The sequence below is a fragment of the Perognathus longimembris genome, chromosome 6 (assembly GCF_023159225.1).
Source record: "Perognathus longimembris pacificus isolate PPM17 chromosome 6, ASM2315922v1, whole genome shotgun sequence".
NCBI classification, from domain to species: domain Eukaryota; kingdom Metazoa; phylum Chordata; class Mammalia; order Rodentia; family Heteromyidae; genus Perognathus; species Perognathus longimembris.
The window spans coordinates 67,036,160-67,052,832 of NC_063166.1; the positions used below are offsets into that span (position 1 = coordinate 67,036,160).

The 16,673-nt window shown below is 49.6% G+C and overlaps 1 protein-coding gene across 4 annotated transcripts in view; it reads left to right on the forward strand.

Moving 5' to 3' along the window:
* Window positions 1–3,387: 3,387 nt before the first annotated feature.
* The window catches only part of Hck (HCK proto-oncogene, Src family tyrosine kinase), a 31,310-nt gene continuing 18,024 nt past the window's right edge, over window positions 3,388–16,673 (forward strand). For 2 of the 4 annotated variants that reach the window (XM_048348988.1, XM_048348991.1), the window contains exons 1-6: window positions 3,682–3,761; window positions 11,319–11,436; window positions 13,181–13,223; window positions 13,743–13,845; window positions 14,712–14,810; window positions 16,298–16,401. In XM_048348988.1, coding sequence (XP_048204945.1) covers window positions 11,320–11,436; window positions 13,181–13,223; window positions 13,743–13,845; window positions 14,712–14,810; window positions 16,298–16,401 — 466 coding nt within the window. In that variant the 5' untranslated portion in view covers window positions 3,682–3,761; window position 11,319. Of the gene's footprint in view, window positions 3,762–11,318; window positions 11,437–13,180; window positions 13,224–13,742; window positions 13,846–14,711; window positions 14,811–16,297; window positions 16,402–16,673 lie in introns of all 4 variants that reach the window. The other 2 variants (XM_048348989.1, XM_048348990.1) reach the window with 2 other exon arrangements.

Genomic DNA, 16,673 nt, shown 5'->3' on the forward strand with positions numbered 1-16,673 from the left:
GAAGTAATGATTGAACTGTTCCCCACCGCTGCTTCCATCTTGTTTTGAATATAGAATAATCAGCAGCGGTCCCAAGGAATTTAAAATATAACATGCAAATGCTACCAGAAATAGGAAAATCTGTTTTGGAAGGAGGCTGACAAGTGAAGCTTGCACTGTTTCCCAGCTCTGACCCTCTCCCCAAGCTGAGCCAGCTCAAGTCTGCCTTGGGTCTAGAGCACAGCTTCCAGACCCATTGTTAGCCCATTGCAGACGTGCCCACATGGGCTTAAGTCCCAGCTCCGCTATTTTTCTAGCAAGAGATATCAGGCAAAGGGTTTCTAGGCAGGAACTGGACTTTTTTCTTTTCTTTTCTTTTCTTTTCCTTTTGCCAGTACTGGGGCTTGAACTCAATGCCTAGGCACTCTACCATTTGAACCACAGCACCACTTCCAGCTTTTTCTGTTTATATGGTATTGAGGAATTGAACACAGGGCTTCATGCATGCTAGGCAAGCACTCTACCACTAAGCCACAGTACAGGAGCCAGATTATTTAAGACATACTTCCATCCCTTTCTGTTTTAGTTTTTTTTGTTTTTTGTTTTTTTCAGGTAGAATCTCATGTTTTGCCCAGGTAGCCTTGGACTGTGAGCCTCCTATCTATGGCCTCTCACTTAGCTGAGATGACAGGAGCAAACCACCAAGTTGGGCTTCTTTTGTTGAGATGAGGTCTCACTAACATTTTGCCCCAGGCTGTTCTTGAATCACTTCAGTCTACCTGATCTCTGCCTCTTGAGTAGCTAGGAATACAGAAATGAGCCAGCATACTCAGTCCTAGGCAAGCGTTTTACCTCTATGAACCATCCATTTACAATTATCTGCATTTATTAGAGATCAATAAGATAATATACGTGATGCTGCTTAGCAGGTGAGACACAGGGCACAGGACTGCTCAGCCCCGCTGATACGGGGCAGGGAATCAACCTCTGTGCCATCGACCTCCCTCATTTCTCCACCTTGTCCCATTGTCAAGTGCACACCTGGGGGGACTTTTCTTAACTTGATGTCCACAAAAAAATCCTACCTGCATCCATTCTGTTTGTGTTCATGAAGTGTCTGATTTTGTTCTTGTTTCTTTCTTTGTTTCTTCCTTTTCTTGGGGTGTATGTGCTAGTACTGGGAATTGGACTCAGAGCCAGGGATCTGTCCCTGAGCTTTTTCAACTCAGGGCTAATGCTTTACCACTTGAGCCACAGCTCCATTTCTAGCTTTTTGGCGGTTCATTGAAGATGAGACTCTCACAGCATAGTTAAGATTACAGGTATGAGCTCTCAAACTAGATGGAAATCTACTAGTGAAAAAGAATGACAAGATCAAATGTTGGTGAACACGTGGAGCAACTGGAAATCATATAACATTAACAGAAACACCAAGTAGAGTCACCTTGAAAATTAACCTCCTGTTTATGAAGAAGTTGTATCTACATCCATCCTTTGACCCAGCATTTCCAGTCCTAAGTACTTAGCCAAGAAAAATGGAAACATGAGCACACAAACACTTGTACATGAACATTCCTGCAGCTTTACTGACATAACAAAAACAACTAAAATGCTACCAACAAGCCAACGGACACACACTGATGTATCTACATCATCTGTGCTCTGGAACACTTCACAGCAATGAAAAGGAATGGACTGCCGGAGTATATAAAAATATGGAACATCTTGAAAACAATGTGTGAGTACATGAAGATAAGAATAAAAGGAAACCTATCATACCATGTGCTATTAGCAAGCTACCGTGCACGGCAAAGAACAGTGCAGACTAAATGTCACCAGTGCCAAGATTGGGAGCCCCTGCAAATCCTGGTCCAGGAATGACACCTAGCACAGAGTTGCTGGTTGAATGAACAACAACAATGAGGAAGTGAGCATCGGGAGGGAAGGTGTGGGCTGGAACAGTGGGAATCTTGGGAGCAGATGTACAAGGGTTTCTGTGCATTCTGGAGGCATGTGTGTCATGGAATTTAGGGCAATAGTCCCCCCTCCTCCTCTTTATTTTTCTCCCCCTTCTTCCACCCTCGGTAGCTCATGCTGTTCTGGAGCTCCCCAATCTCTTATCTTGGCCTCCCAGGATCTGGTACTATAAGCATGCTCCACCGTGCTAGAGCTAGTCCCCGTCTTTTTCAGTGGTTGTGGCTCTGCTCTTGCCTGGTGCTGGGCAGGAACCCATCCGTGTGGGGTCTCAGACACCCTCCGGATGGACTTCTGCCTTCTTCACCTTAGGAGGGCCTCTGTGCTGTCCTGCGTGCTGCGGGGATAAGCTATAACCAGGAGGTTTCTGCGGTTAGGGGTTTTGCATGGCATTTGAATAACGCTGCAGAGAGGGGAAGCCACTGACCACAGGAGGGCCGGTGGCTAGGGAAGGGGGAAGGGGAGGGGAGGGAGCAGGCAGGATGGGACAAGGAAAAGGGTTTGAGGAGGGGTTTAGAATCTTCAGGAGGGAGCAGGGTTCAAACACCTTCCCCAGCTAGGTTAGAATCTTGATGGATGGATTAGAATCCTTGACTGGGATGGAAGTTGTGGGGATGGGAGATTAGGGGATGGGGATGGAGCATTTGTCTAGTATATGAGAGGCCCTGAGATCCATCTCCACACACACAGAGAGAGAGAGAGAGAGAGAGAGAGAGACAGACAGACAGACAGACAGACAGACAGAGAGACAGAGAGAGAGAGAGAGAGAGAGAGAGAGAGAGAGAGAGAGAGAGAATTCTGAAAGCCCCTTGGGAAGGGGGAACTGTGGAGAAACGTTAGATCCTGGGGTTGGAGTTATAAATCCTTCATCAGAATCCATGGGGAAGCCTGGCAACCCTTGGCTCATACCTGTAATCCTAGTCAGGAGGTTGAGATCTGAGGATCTCGGTTCCAAGCCAAGCCCTAGCAGGAAAGTCGTGAGGCTTTTTACCTCCAATTAATCACAGAAAAAGCCAAAAGTGGCACCGTGGCTCAAAGCCGTAGAGCACTAGCTTTGAGCAAAAAGAAGCTCAGGGACAGCGACCAGGCCTAAAGTTCAAGCCCCAGGTCTGACAAAAATAAAAATGAAATAAAGAAAAAAAAATGAACATTCCAGATGTGAGATTAAAATTTTTACGTGGATCCAGGTGCTGGGATTCTTTAATCCTTTGCACACTGGGTTAGGAAATTAGGCGGGAATAGAATGCATGGGGGGTGGAGAGGGCGTTGGGGGGGGAGGGGAAGAAGGGAGAGAGGGGAGGAGAGGTGGAGGGTGGAAGGAGGAAGAAGACTGGATTAAAATCCTTGGGGGAAGTGGTTTTGTCCTTTGAGGACTGGGTCAGGGTCTTGGGGGCGAGGGGGGTGGTGAATTCTTTGGAGGTGGGATTGGATCGGGACCCGGGGAGAGGTGAGGACCCCGGGGTGGGGTTGGAATCAGGGGGCGGTGCCAGGCCCCTGCGGGGCGGGGTTTGCACGGCGGACCCGGAGCGCGGCGGGGACGCTAGCAGACGGCCGGTGGGCGCCCGCAGGTCCCAGGTTCCAGTCGCCGAACTCCGGCGAGGTTCAGAGGCCCCCCGGGGTGAGAGGATCTGCATAGTCCAGCGCCCCGACGGCCGGAGAAGACCAGGCACCCGAGCCTCCAGGTCCCAACCGTCAGTCCTCCCTCCTGCGGGCTCGGGCGTCCCGGGCCCCCCGAACACTGCAGAGCTGGGGGGACGCCCGAGCTGCGAGGATCCGGGCTGCCCGCGAGGCGAGGCGCGGGCGCCCAGGTAAGTGCGCGGGGCGGGGGTTCCCCAGTCCAAGCGTGTGCGCCCCGGGGGGTCCTGGGCTGCGGAGACTTCGAGGGGAGCGGGGAACGGCGGGGCGCGGCCGGGAACGCGCGGAGATCGTGGAGGGGCCGGATGATGTCCTGGGGAGAGCGCACTGCCACCGCCGGGCCACTGACCCACGACAGCCCGGGTAAGCTCCAGGCTGGCTGGTTGAGAGTCATTTTATGCCGGGCTGCCGCCGCCGCTTCGCTCGACCGTCCAGGTTCCCCTTCTGGGGGACCGGGAACAAGAAGTGGGAGGGGACGGCCCCCGCGGCTCCCAGCGCGGGCGGTGGGTCACGCAGGGTGGGCCGCGGGCGGGGGAGAGGGGCAGCTGGGCGGAGGCGAGGCGCGCGGGCCGCACCCCGGCTGCTGCAGCTGGGGGCGGGGGGGGGGTGGGGGGGAATCCCAGCTCCTCCTCCACCTCCAGCAGACTCCCCAGAACCTGCCCTCCTGTCCTCCTCCTCTTCTGTGCCACTACTAGCTTGAACTCAGGGCCTAGCACTCTTGCTTAGCTGATGCTCTACTACTTGAGCCACACCTCTCGGTCTTTAGAAGTGATTGGAGTTAGAGTCTCATGGACTTTTCTGCGCAGACGGGCTTTGAACTTCAGCTCTCTATTCTCAGCCTCTTGAACAGCTTAGGATCACACAGGCTTGAGACACTGGTGCCCGACTGTCCTTCTTCTCCTCACTGTGAGAACTTGGACACGTCGCTGTCCTCTGAGCTCCACTTTGCTCTTCTGTGAGATGGGGCCGGTTCAAGTCTTTCTCCGACACTGCTGTGGGCTGGAACCTATGAGAATGAGGTTTGGGACAGGCAGGTATTGCCTTAAGAGAGGGGACTTGTGAGCTTAGATTGTCCAGTGGGCCTTCTCAGTTGCTTTTCTCCATGTGTTTCCACAATTGTAGGATGAGATGATTGCGAGAACACTCATTGAGTATCCCTTATCTAACATGTTTGGAATTCTGAACTTTGAATTTCTGAGCCTTCCTTCCTTTATTCTGTGATTTTTGTTTTCAGCACTGGGGTTTGAACTCAGGGCCTCAAGCACACACTCTACCACATGAAATGTATGCCCACCCCTGTTTTGCTTTAGTCATCCTTCAGAGTCTCCAGGTTTTGCCCAAGACAGCCACATACAGAGATCCTCTTATGTATGTATCCTCCTAGCTGAGAGGAAGTAAAACATCATACGCAAGTTTATTTGTTGAGATGAGGTCTCACTAACTTTTGGCTGGGCCTAGCCTTAACCCTTGACCCTCCTATCTCTGCCCCTTACATGGTTGGGATTATAGGTATGAATCAGGGTGCTCAGCCTGGTTTTTATTGTTGTTAGGTTTTATTTGTTTTTGAGTTTTAAATATTGGCAAGTAAACAATGAAATATGTTGGAGGTAGAATAAGTTCTAAATATGAAATCAACATATGCTTCATTTTATGTATACCTTTTATGCCCAGCCTGAAAGTAATGGATACAATATCTGCAGTGAACCTATGTTTTGACTGCAACCTGTCACTTGAGATCAGGCGTGGAATTATCTACTTGCTGTGCTTAGTCCATGTTGAAAATGCTTCAGGTTTTGGAGCAACTCAGGCCCCAGACTGTGAGGCTCCTTTGCAGGGTTGTTAGGATGTGTCAGTTAAGCAAAAACTGGAAATGGAGTGGTGGCTCAAAGTGGTAGGGTGCTAGCCTTGAGCAAAAGAACTCAGGGACAGTGCCCAGGTCCTGAGTTCAAGCCCCACAGCAACAACAACAAAAATGCCAGCCTTTTGTCACATTTGCTTCAGACTTCTAAAAACTAAAGTTAGTAAGTTTAGCAGATAAAATGTATCTTTCTCAGCCCCTTTTCTTTCCCTCCTTGGAGCCATCACCCTGCTCTTCTAAGTTTATTAACATCCATTCTCTCTCTTTCTCTCCTTTTCTCTAATTTCTTTTTTCCCTGGAGCTTGAACTCTGGGCCTGGGAGTTGTCCCTTAGCTTATTTTGTTTAAGGCTGGTGGTAGGCCACTAGGACCATACTTCTGCTTCTGGCTTTGCTAGTTAATTGGAGATAAGAATTTTATGGACTTTCCAACTGGGAACTGGCTTTGTACTGCGATCCTCAGATCTCAGCCTCCTGAGTAGCTTGGATTACACGGATTACACCAGTCCCTGGTGTTTCTGAAGGAAAAATGCGACTAGTCTGGGTAGTGCTTAGAGGAGGAGCTGTCACCTTCCCCCTTTTGTGAGATGGAGTACTGGGGCCTGGGTCACCCAGAGCTGTGCAGAGACAACAAGCCATCCCCACTGTGGGTTCCTGAGACTGCATGGAATGAGATCCCGAGGAGGTGGGGCTCCAGGCTTGTCCTGCCACACCTGGCAGGGATTGGTCGAGGGTACTGATGGGGGGGGGGCATTTTGCTCTCACTCCAGCTTACCTAGGCCTGGGCCCAGTAGGCTTCACACACATGGACTTCGCTGTGTGTGTGTGTAAGGGTGTGTAAGTGTATGTATGTGTAAATGTGAAGCAGGGCCAGCTGTTGCCAAAGCTTATCTGGCTGGGGGAAGCCATGGAAATGAGGTGGCCTTGGAGGGCGTGTGAAAGGAGAGGAGCCCAGGATACAGCAGATTTCTCTGACCTGTTTCAACTACCTTAGAGAGTTCTAGAGTTGACCGAGTGACCTAAGGCTAATGCTAAATCCTAGGGCTTAAACTCAGAGCCTGGGCACTGTCCCTGAGCTTCTTTTGCTCAAGGCTAGTACTCTACCACTTGATCCACAGCACCACTTCTGGCCTTTTCTGTTTCTGAGGTACTGAGGAATCAAACCCAGGGTTTCATGCATGCTAGGTAAGCACTCTACTACTAAGCCACATTCTCAGCCCTAATGCTAAGAATTTAATATGCAGTTGGAGGTTGGAGGCATGGCTCAGCAGTACAACCCCTGACTAGCCGTGAGTTCAAACCCAAGTATCACCAGATAATAATAATCAATAACAACAATCATAAAATAGTTTGCGCACATCACGTCATTGGAACTCATACATCTCAAAGTTAACCCTCCAGCCAAGCCATGCAAATAATTAGGCCCCAAGTTCAGGTTCTTTCACGTGTGATCTTGCCCCTCTGGGGCTGTTTCTCCCCCTGTAGATGGAAGGGGTTCATCTCTAGGTCCCTTCGTATACTGTCAGGAGCATCTCTACAAAGGGGGTGACATCCCCAATGTCTATGAGAGACTACAGTACTTGGCCATAAAGGTGGCTCATTCAGGAGGCAGCCAGCTAACTCAAGAAAGAGAAACCACCAGCCCTGCTCACCCAGAAACTGCTCAAGGGACTCCCTTTCCCCCTCATGGCTGAGCTGTTCCGGGAAGAGAAAGTTCCTCTAACCCCACAGTGCTGAGCCACAAGCCTGGCAGTTGCCTTCCTGGGCTTTCTGTATGGTTCCTCCTTCTTGAGCCTGACCCTAGTGGCTGATGAGAGACAGGAATGCTAAAAGCGATCACCTGACCATCTGGGTGACCTCTCTTATGGGATTCCATTTCCCATTTGGGTTCATAATTCTGGTCCACTGACTATATGCCAGGCAGGATAAGAATACAACACACTCACTCTACAAATGCACATGGAGGCCCACTATTAGTGGAGGCCATATTCCATCATCCTCTCCTCTGGATGGATCCAGTATCATCCTAACTTCTATCAGAACCAATGAGAGAACCCTTTGCCATCAGCCATTTACACTTGAGTGTGAATTGCAGTCCCTTGTAAGGATTCCCTCTCTATTAGAATTCTTTGTTGTTCTAAGGGCAGTAACTCAAGGCTAAACCTAGTGGTTCCCATTTGTAATCCTAGATATTTAGGAGGCAGAGGCAGTAGGATCACCAGTTTTAGGCCAGTCTGAGTGAAAGTGAGAAAAACCCTATTTATTTCCAAAACAAAAACACAAACAAAATGGCTCAAGGGTGTTGTTCAAGAAGCACAGCTTTTGCCTAGTAAATGTGAGGGGCCACATCGCTGCCTTTTACCCCTAATGCTGATGCCCCTTGCCAGCTGGAGGTAGCCAGAGAGAGTTGGTGCCCTTATTCATAATTATTAAAAGGCCAGAATGTAAAGTCACCTCAGGAGGGCTCCATGCAGATGCCCCCCCACCTGTTTAAGTCTGTGCCCAGTACCTGTGTTACCTAGGTAACTGGCACACCTGGAGGCAGTTACCTCCCCCTTCTCTGGGGTCACATTCAATCCACCTGGCCATATCTCCCACCTTTCCTTATATAATCTGGCGCAACACGAGTCCCAGCTCTCTTTCCTTTTCTCACTTTTGTTCTCTTTTTCTCTCTTTTTCCCTTCTTCCTTCCCCTCTGTCTCCCCACGCCTCCATCTTGTATGGGCTGGCAGTTTGCTTTCCCCCCAGTAAACTCCTTTCTGCCTGAACCCTCAGCGAACCTTACACTAATCTTGCCAGCAAATCCAGGCAGACTGAGGATGCTTTAATGAGAATCACATTGGTGGGGGCGGGGGGGGGCTTGAACTCAGGGTTTCTTGCTCTTACTTAGCTTTTTTGCTTGAGACTGCTACTCTATCACTTGAGCCGCAGCTCCACTTGCAGATTTTTGCTGATTCATTTGAGAGAGGGATTGCACAGACTTTTCTTCCATGCTGGTTTTGAACCTCGATCCTCAGATTTCAGCCTCACAAGTAACTAGGATTATGGGTGTGAGCCATGAGAGCCCAGGGAGAATCACATCCTTGCCAATAGCTGGGCCAGACATGGAGTCCAGGGGACACAGGACTCTGTACTAAGTTGATAGTTCCTAAAAGCAGAGGTGAGGTAGTCCTGCCAGCCGCACATAGGAGCCATCAGCCAAAGAGGATGGGACATTGAATGAGCAAGAACCAAAGATGCCCGCTACATCCATGCTTCTCAAAGCACCCAGAGGTCACCAGGAGCTTGTGGAAATGCACCCCTCTGACTTGAAGCATGGGGCCTAGAGTCTGTGTTCTAAGGGCTCCTGCATCAGGCAGCTGCTGCAAGTGCTAGTTTTCCCAGTGCCCACACTCAGTGCCAGCACTCTGTTGCCTTTATTCCTGCCCTACCTCCTTGTTAGTGCTGGGGACCAAATCCCCGGTCTTCTACATGCTAGCCAAGTAGTCTACCAACACATGTGTAATATGATACACGCCCCTTTTGTTTTAGTTTGTTTTTCATGCAGGTAATCACTCTTTTACCCAGGCTGGGATTCCTCTTCCTCCTGAGTAGCGGGATTATAGGCACGTGCCACCATGTCTGGATCTCTATTGCATTTCTAAACACTTTGAACCACTCTATCAGAGAGCTCCCTGCCAGAGGCACTGGACTGCATAAACTTCTTCCATCATCCTATCCCCAGCCCTCCCTGTTCCCAAACCAGTGCCATAGGTTTTAGGAAAAAGTCACCAGTAGGAGAAATTGTCCCTCGTGCCCTGCCCTCCAGTCCTTTCTTCACATGAGGATCCATGGTACGTTTTTGCTTGAACCAGGTGCTGGTGATTGATGCCTGCAATCCTAGCTACTTAGGAGGCTGAGATCTGGACACTGCGATTTGAAACCAGCCTGGGCAAGTCCATGAGACTCTTCAATTAATGTCCGCAAATGCCAGAGCTGTGGCTCAAGTGGTAGAACACTTAAACATAAAGGCTCAAGAATAGCACCCAGGTCCTGAATTTAAATCCCAGGATAGGCACAAAATATATTTTTTTCTCCTGAATTGAGTACTTCCAACATATTTGTCTATCAACAAATTGCCGTTTCCTGGAATCTTACAAGAATAGAGGCAAGTTTCCCTTTTTATTTTGCCAGGTAGGAAGCTCAGATGGATCTAGCCCTCTGTGGCAGTTGAATTCCCACTCGAGACTTCTTTTAGTGGTGGTTCCTCCCTAACTCCGGTGTGGCAGCCCTTTCCCAGTCTTTGTGTGCTTTAATATTTTAAGCTCCTTCAAATCCTTTTTGGATATTGCTTCTTTGAGATGTTCCTGATTTCCCTCAAATTGTTATCTATTCAAGGCCTCCCTGTTGCAAAAACCTAATTCTTGACCTTGCTCTCAGTGATTCTAAGCGGGTTGCTTTTTCTATGAATACACACGCATACACATTCATCTTACCACAATGGGTTACTATTATATACATCTTGTGGTTTGCTTTTTCACCTCATAAGCGGTTTAGGAACCTTTGCCTGGCTCTATCTCCCTGAATAGTAGTTTAGATTTTTCCTTTTGTTTTTGTGGTGCTAGGGTTTAAATCCAGGGTCCCTTGGGCATGCTAGACCAGTGCTGCCGTGCTGAGCTGCACTCTAGGACCCTCTGATTGTTTGTTTGTGTGGTCATGGGGGCTTGAACTCAGGGCCTTAGCACTGTTATTGAGCTTCTTTTGCTCAAGGCTAGCACTCTACCACTTGAGCCACAGTGCTACTTCCAGTTTTCTGATCGTTAATTGGAGATGATGAGTCTGTCGGAGTTCCCTGCCTGGGGCTGGCTTTGAATAGTGATCCTCAGATCTCAGCCTCCTGAGTAGCTAGACATGAGCCACAAGCACCCAGCTTCATTTTTTTTTAATTGTGGTAAGATATGCACAGCATAAAATTTATCACCTTAGCCAGTGGCACAAAGAGCATCCTGTCCCCTCCTTGGGAGCTCTAGCTGCCCTGATCTGCTTTCAGAGCCTCCTCTCTCCTAGTTCACCCAACCTCGCTTCCTCTGCTTGACACATTGTTCCCCTTAGGGTGTCAAATGACTGGTTTCTTTGTGAGATCCAGACACCCTGGTCCAATGCCTTTCCCAACCACTGGGTCAGACCTTCTTTATTGTCTTCACACTTCCTTCCCATTAACTAAATTTGTTGTATTTTCTTCCTGGTGAACTTGCTTATGAACTGTGTCTCCTTCACGAAGGCTTGAACTTGCCTGTCTTATTCATGGGTTAGCCGAGTACTCCATGTTTATTGAGTCAATGAGTGACCAAATAAATCCGCAAGAATTAGAAAGGAAGAAAAAGAGGAAAGAAGGAAGGAAGGCGCCATTTATAAAGGACATGAGGAGTATGGTCCTCTGGTTATTATTTATCTGGATAGTGGGTGTTACATTACGAACGCTCATCTTTGCGGCTTACTGCATACTAATAGCACTTCCCTTACATTGGGCTCTGTACAGATATGCTTTCCTGCCCTAGACTGGGACTAGGGGTGAGGCAAGAGAGAGGTGAGGGCCCAAGGACCAGCTCAGGCTTTCAGACCCCAGCACCCACCACCCACACCCCTGGGCTCCACAGCTCTTCCTGTGGCCTTGACATTACTCTCCTGACTTACGCTCAGAATAAACTCACTGCCCGCTGGGCCTTGGTACCCAGAACCATAATAGTTTGTAGATCAGGATGTTTGCAGGGCGTGGGGGGTAGCCGGGGTATCAGGATGGGGAGGGCCAGTGGGAGCCACCCCTCTGGACCTGGGATGAAGCCCCAGGAGGCGCCCTGGCCCTGCACAACCTGAGCTTCCATCCCTCTGTGGCAGGATGGGGTGCAAGAAATCCAAGATCCTACGGGACATGGGCAAGGCCTGGAAAGCGGAGCCGGGCAGCAACCCGCACAACCCTGTGTACGTGCCGGACCCCACTTCGTCCAGCAAGATGGTGAGCAGGGGAGGAGCCCCACGTCTGGTGGCCGTGTAGAACATGTGACATTGCTCACAGTGCCCTCTCCATGCCACATGGGGTGGCATGGGCAAGTGGCATCAGCTGTGGCCTCATAGCCCACGTTGTTCCACCTCCTAAGCAAGGAAGCCACTTCCTGTCCCTTGATGCAGGCAGGGCCTTGGGTCCTCAGCTAGGGGTCCACCAAATTGGGTGTTTATGGGGGTGGGGGGCGGGGGAACCACCTAACAGGCCTCCAGCAAAAGTTCTGGCTGGTGAGAAAGACTGTAACTGGAGGCACTGTGGTGTCCTGCACTGACACAGTAACTGTCCTGGTAAGAATAGCAACAAGAAGCCGGGTACAGTGCTCACATCTGTAATCCTAGCTGCTCAGGAGGCTGAGATCTGAGGACTGCAGTTCGAAGCCAGCCAAGGCAGGAACATCTGAGCCTCTTATCTCCAACTAACTAGCAAAAAGCCAGAAAGAGACAGTGCCTAGGCCCAGAGTTCAAGCCCCAGTACTGGCACCTGTATACACACACACACACACATACACACACTTCTGTCCTATCTGGGCATGACACTGAAAGGAGGTGATTTTCAGCTAGTCCTTGTGCTCTCCCGTGGATCTGGCTCATAGGAGCTCAAATCAGCTTGAGAAGCCCTGAAGGATTGCTCAAAGCCTTTGTGAATCTTCCCAAGAGTCTGAGTATGTTCCTCAGCAGTGTTTCCTAAACTGTTTCCTTCAAATACATGTTTAATGACCTATCTAGTACAAGTCATTAAAATTTTTAAAAAGTTGCCAGATACTGGTGGCTCACATCTGTAATCCTAGCTACTCAGGAAGTTGAGATCTCATGATAATGGTTCAAAGCCAGCCTGAGCAGGAAAGCCCATGAGATGCTTATCTTCAGTTAACCACTAGAAAACCAGAAGTGGTTCTGTGGCTCAAGTGGTAGAGCGGTAGCCTTGAGCTAAAGAACCCAAGGACAGCACCCAAGCCCTGAATTCAGGCCCTATCACTGACAAAAAATAAATTACAATTCAGTAAAGAGACAATGTTTACCCCTTTATCCAGGACCCAAGAATCCCAGTTCAAAGCAAGCTCTGCCAGAAAAGTCTATGAGACACTCATGTCCAATTAACAGCAAAAAGTCAGAAGTGAAGGTGTGGTTCAAGTGATAAAACACCAGCATTTAGCAGAAAAATCCAAGAGGGAGCTCAAGGCCCTGAGTTCAAGTTCTAGTACCAGTACAAAAAAAAAGTCAAGCCATGCACCAGTGGCTCATGCCTGTAATCCTAGCTAATTAGGAGGCAAAGATCTGAGGATCATAGTTTGAAGCCAACCCAGGTAGGAAAGTCCAAGAGATTCTTATCACCAACTGCAGACCAGAAACACCCAAAGTGGATCTGTGGCTCAAGTGGTAGAGCACTAGCTTTGAACACAAAAGCTGAGGGACAGTGCCCAGGCCCTGAGCTCAAGCCCTACAACCAGCCCACACATTAAAAATAAAAGTCAATCCAGCATTCCAGCATTCTCTAGCATCTTCAAGACCAAAGGCAGAGGCCAACTCTGATTCTTATTCTGGCTGTGCTCTCAAATATGCTGTATGACCCAGGTGTGTTCTGACCCTTCTCCGGGCCTCGTCCTGTGACACATGGGCTAGGATGAGACACTCTTGGTGGCCTTTCCACAGGCTCCTCATCCTCTCTGGTTCATGTCCATCTTCCGTCTCTTCCTCAGGGGCCAAACAGCAACAATGGCAACCCCCCAGGCTTTGCAGATGGTGAGTATCCGGAAGCAAGTGGGCCCACACCAGGGAGAGGGTTAGATTAGGTTCTCATTTGGGACAAGAGTCAAAACCATCCCTGAGGGGCTGGGAATATGGCCTAGTGGCAAGAGTGCTTGCCTTGTATACATGAAGCCCTGGGTTCGATTCCCCAGCACCACATATCTAGAAAAAGCCGGAAATGGTGCTGAGGCTCAAGAGGTAGAGTGGTAGCCTTAAGCAAAAAGAAGCTAGGGACAGTGCTCAGGCCCTGAGTCCAAGGCCCAGGACTGGCAAAAAAAAAATTTTTTTTTTAAAACCATCCCTGAAAAAAAAGCCCCTAAATGGTCTCTGAAGTTCTTTGCCCAGGCTCTGGGGTTTCTAGAACCCTACTCAGTAGCATGAACAAAATTGCCTTTAGATTCAGTTCCTGGGCTCCTCATTCATAGCAGAGCTGGGTACCAGGGTCTGGAAAAGGGACACCGAGGCTTCGGGAGCCCTGAGGTAGAGCCTTACCATTCCCACCTCCCTTCCCAGCAGGCTCTGAGGACATCATTGTGGTTGCCCTGTATGACTATGAGGCCGTTCACCATGAAGACCTCAGCTTCCGGAAGGGGGAGCAGCTGGTAGTCCTGGAGGAGTGAGTCCCCAGCCTGGTGCCCCGACACCCCCCCCCCCCGCAGGGTTTAGTGAGACTCCTTGTTGTGCTTCAGTGAAGAACCTGATAAGACCAAGTATGGTGGTCTGTGCTGGTAATCCCAGCTACTCTGGAGGCCGAGAGGAATAGGAAGATTGTGGTCAGAGGCCAGTTCGGGGCCAAAGGACAAGACCCTATCTGAAAAATAAGTGGAAGCAAAAGGGGCTGGGGCATGGTCCCAAGAGGCAGAGCATAAACCTCAGTACCACAAAACGAATAAAAAGGACCTGGTAGGCTCTCTTACACAAGGAGTAAATGACCATGGAGAGCCAGAACATACCAGGGAGAAGGGTTTGGGACCACCCTTGATATCCACCTACCCAAGGAGGTTATGCCCTTACTAAAGCTGTGGCCCTAGGCTCTGGTTATCAAGCCTTGGGCTTACATCTCTGAGTTTTTTACCTTTGATCTCTGGTCTTTGCCATCAGGGAGTAGGGGTAAGGTCCAGGATATTCTGGGTCTCAAGAAGTTGGTTCTGCATGGCCAGATCTTGGAGTTCCAATTCACCCTCCCATCCATCACAGTGGAAACTAAGCAGTGGTTTAGCTTCCCAAGCACCCCATTCTGTCTTGAGCTACGTGTACAGGAAGAAGAAAGGCTGAAACCCAGACTGGGGCTACAAATGAGAGACCAGGTTTTACTTCAGACCCCTGAGACTCAAGGTCAAGGTCTTGCACCTAGTCATGGCACACAAGCTGGGGGCCTGCCTCTCACCCTCCTGGACTCTGTAGCAGAAGAGTGTCTAAGCCAAGAAGAGGGGCAAATGGTTGCTCTTTCTCCTGAGCCTTTTCCCCCCTCCCTTCCTTCAGGTCTGAAGAATGGTGGAAGGCAAGATCTTTGACAACCTGGAAAGAGGGCTACATTCCGAGCAACTATGTGGCCCGTGTTAACTCTCTAGAGACAGAAGAGTAAGTATTCCATTCCAGGCTTCTAGAAGGAACTATGAGCCAGACCAGCCTCTTTCCATCCCAGGACCCTTGCACATCTGTCTTTCCTGCCCTGCTTGGTACTCTTCCTGGGGCTCTTGGCTTTGCTGACTACATCTTCAGGTTGTGGAGAAGACTGTCTTAGGTGGATGCCTTGTAGCTCTTTCTTGTAGAAGCAAATAGTGATGTTGCTTTGCTTGTTCGCACACGTACTGTCTGTCTCCCGCACAGCTCTGGGCTGTGGAGACTTCATATCTGCCTTGACAACTTCCATCGATGCAGCCCTGGGAAATGTACTTACCCATTCAGTTCCTGATTCCCTTGCCTATAAAATCAGAATAAAGATGATAATTCTGTATAGTCATTGGTGGCTCAGGCCTGTAATCCTTGGCTCTTTAGGAGGCTGAGATCTGGGAAATCAAGATTGAAAGCCAGCCCTAGCAGAAAAGTCCATAAGATTCCATCTCAAACAACAACAACAACAACAAAAACCAGCAAAAAGTGGGGCTGGAGATGTGGCTTGAGTAGTAGACCACCAGCAGAGCACACAAACAGAACAAGTGTGAGGCCCTGAGCTCAAACCTCAGTACCAAAACAAAACAAAACACCTCAGCTGTTCTTCTATCCTGTTGATCACAGAGGAAACTGGAAACAGAGGCCAAGAGAGGGAACACAACTTGCGCTAAGCTACGTAGGAGGTATATAACAAGGCCAGGGCCCTGCTGACCTGTGTTCTGCTGTTCGAACTCCTTCATCCAATATCTCAAATATCCAGGAAGAGTGAGGAAAAGTGCCCAGGATGTGGTCTGAAGTTTAGATATTTTTTTTTGGCAGTATTGGGGCTTGAACTCTGGAACTCATACTTGCAAAGCATTCTAACCCTTGAGCAAAACCCCTCACGCTTGTAAAACTCCGCAAATCTCTCCTGTTTGCTCAGAAATTCATGCCAACTGGGCATTCAACTATACATGCAGGGAAGGGCTCAGGCCTGCGCTAGGAGGCTTCCCTGCGGTCACATGACACTTGTGGACTCGGCAGAGCTCCAATGCTTGACCACAGTGGGTGAAGAAAATGGCCTCTTGTAAGAACTTCTTTGCCATTAAAAGGATGGCTGTTTTCTCCCCTCAAAAAAAAGGAAAAAGAGGCCCATGGGGCTGGGAATATGGCCTACTGGTAAAGTGCTCGCCTCGTATACATGAAGCCCTGGGTTCAATTCCTCAGCACCACATATATAGAAAAAAAGCCGGAAGTGGTGCTGTGGCTCAAGTGGCAGAGTGCTAGCCTTGAGCAAAAAGAAGCCAGGGACAGTGCTCAGGCCCTGAGTCCAAGGCCCAGGACTGGCAACAAAAACAAACAAAAAGATCCTAGAATAAATTGATCATGCTGCAGACATCTGGCTACAGGGGCCCTGTGCAAGCCGGAGCCCCCCTGCCCCTCCCCCAGGCTCACTGGTGCCCTCATTCTACCAGGTGGTTCTTCAAGAAGGCCAGCCGGAAGGATGCAGAGCGACAACTCCTAGCTCCTGGCAACATGCTTGGCTCCTTCATGATCAGAGACAGCGAGACCAGCAAAGGTGACAGCCACCCTCCCCACCTTGTCCTGAGCCCTCAGCTCCATTCCACCACCCCTCCCTTGGGAAATGCTCTGGGGAGGGCAGAACAACTCAGCCAGGGGTTCATGGCTGCCACTCCAAGCAGGGACCGCTGGAGTTCTATGCCTGGCTTGGATCCACAGCCCTGGTAGTTGCCAACTTAGGTCAAAGGAAAAAGTACTAGCATGGTGTTTGGGCCTTGAAAACACACACACACACACACACACACACACACACACACACACACACTATCC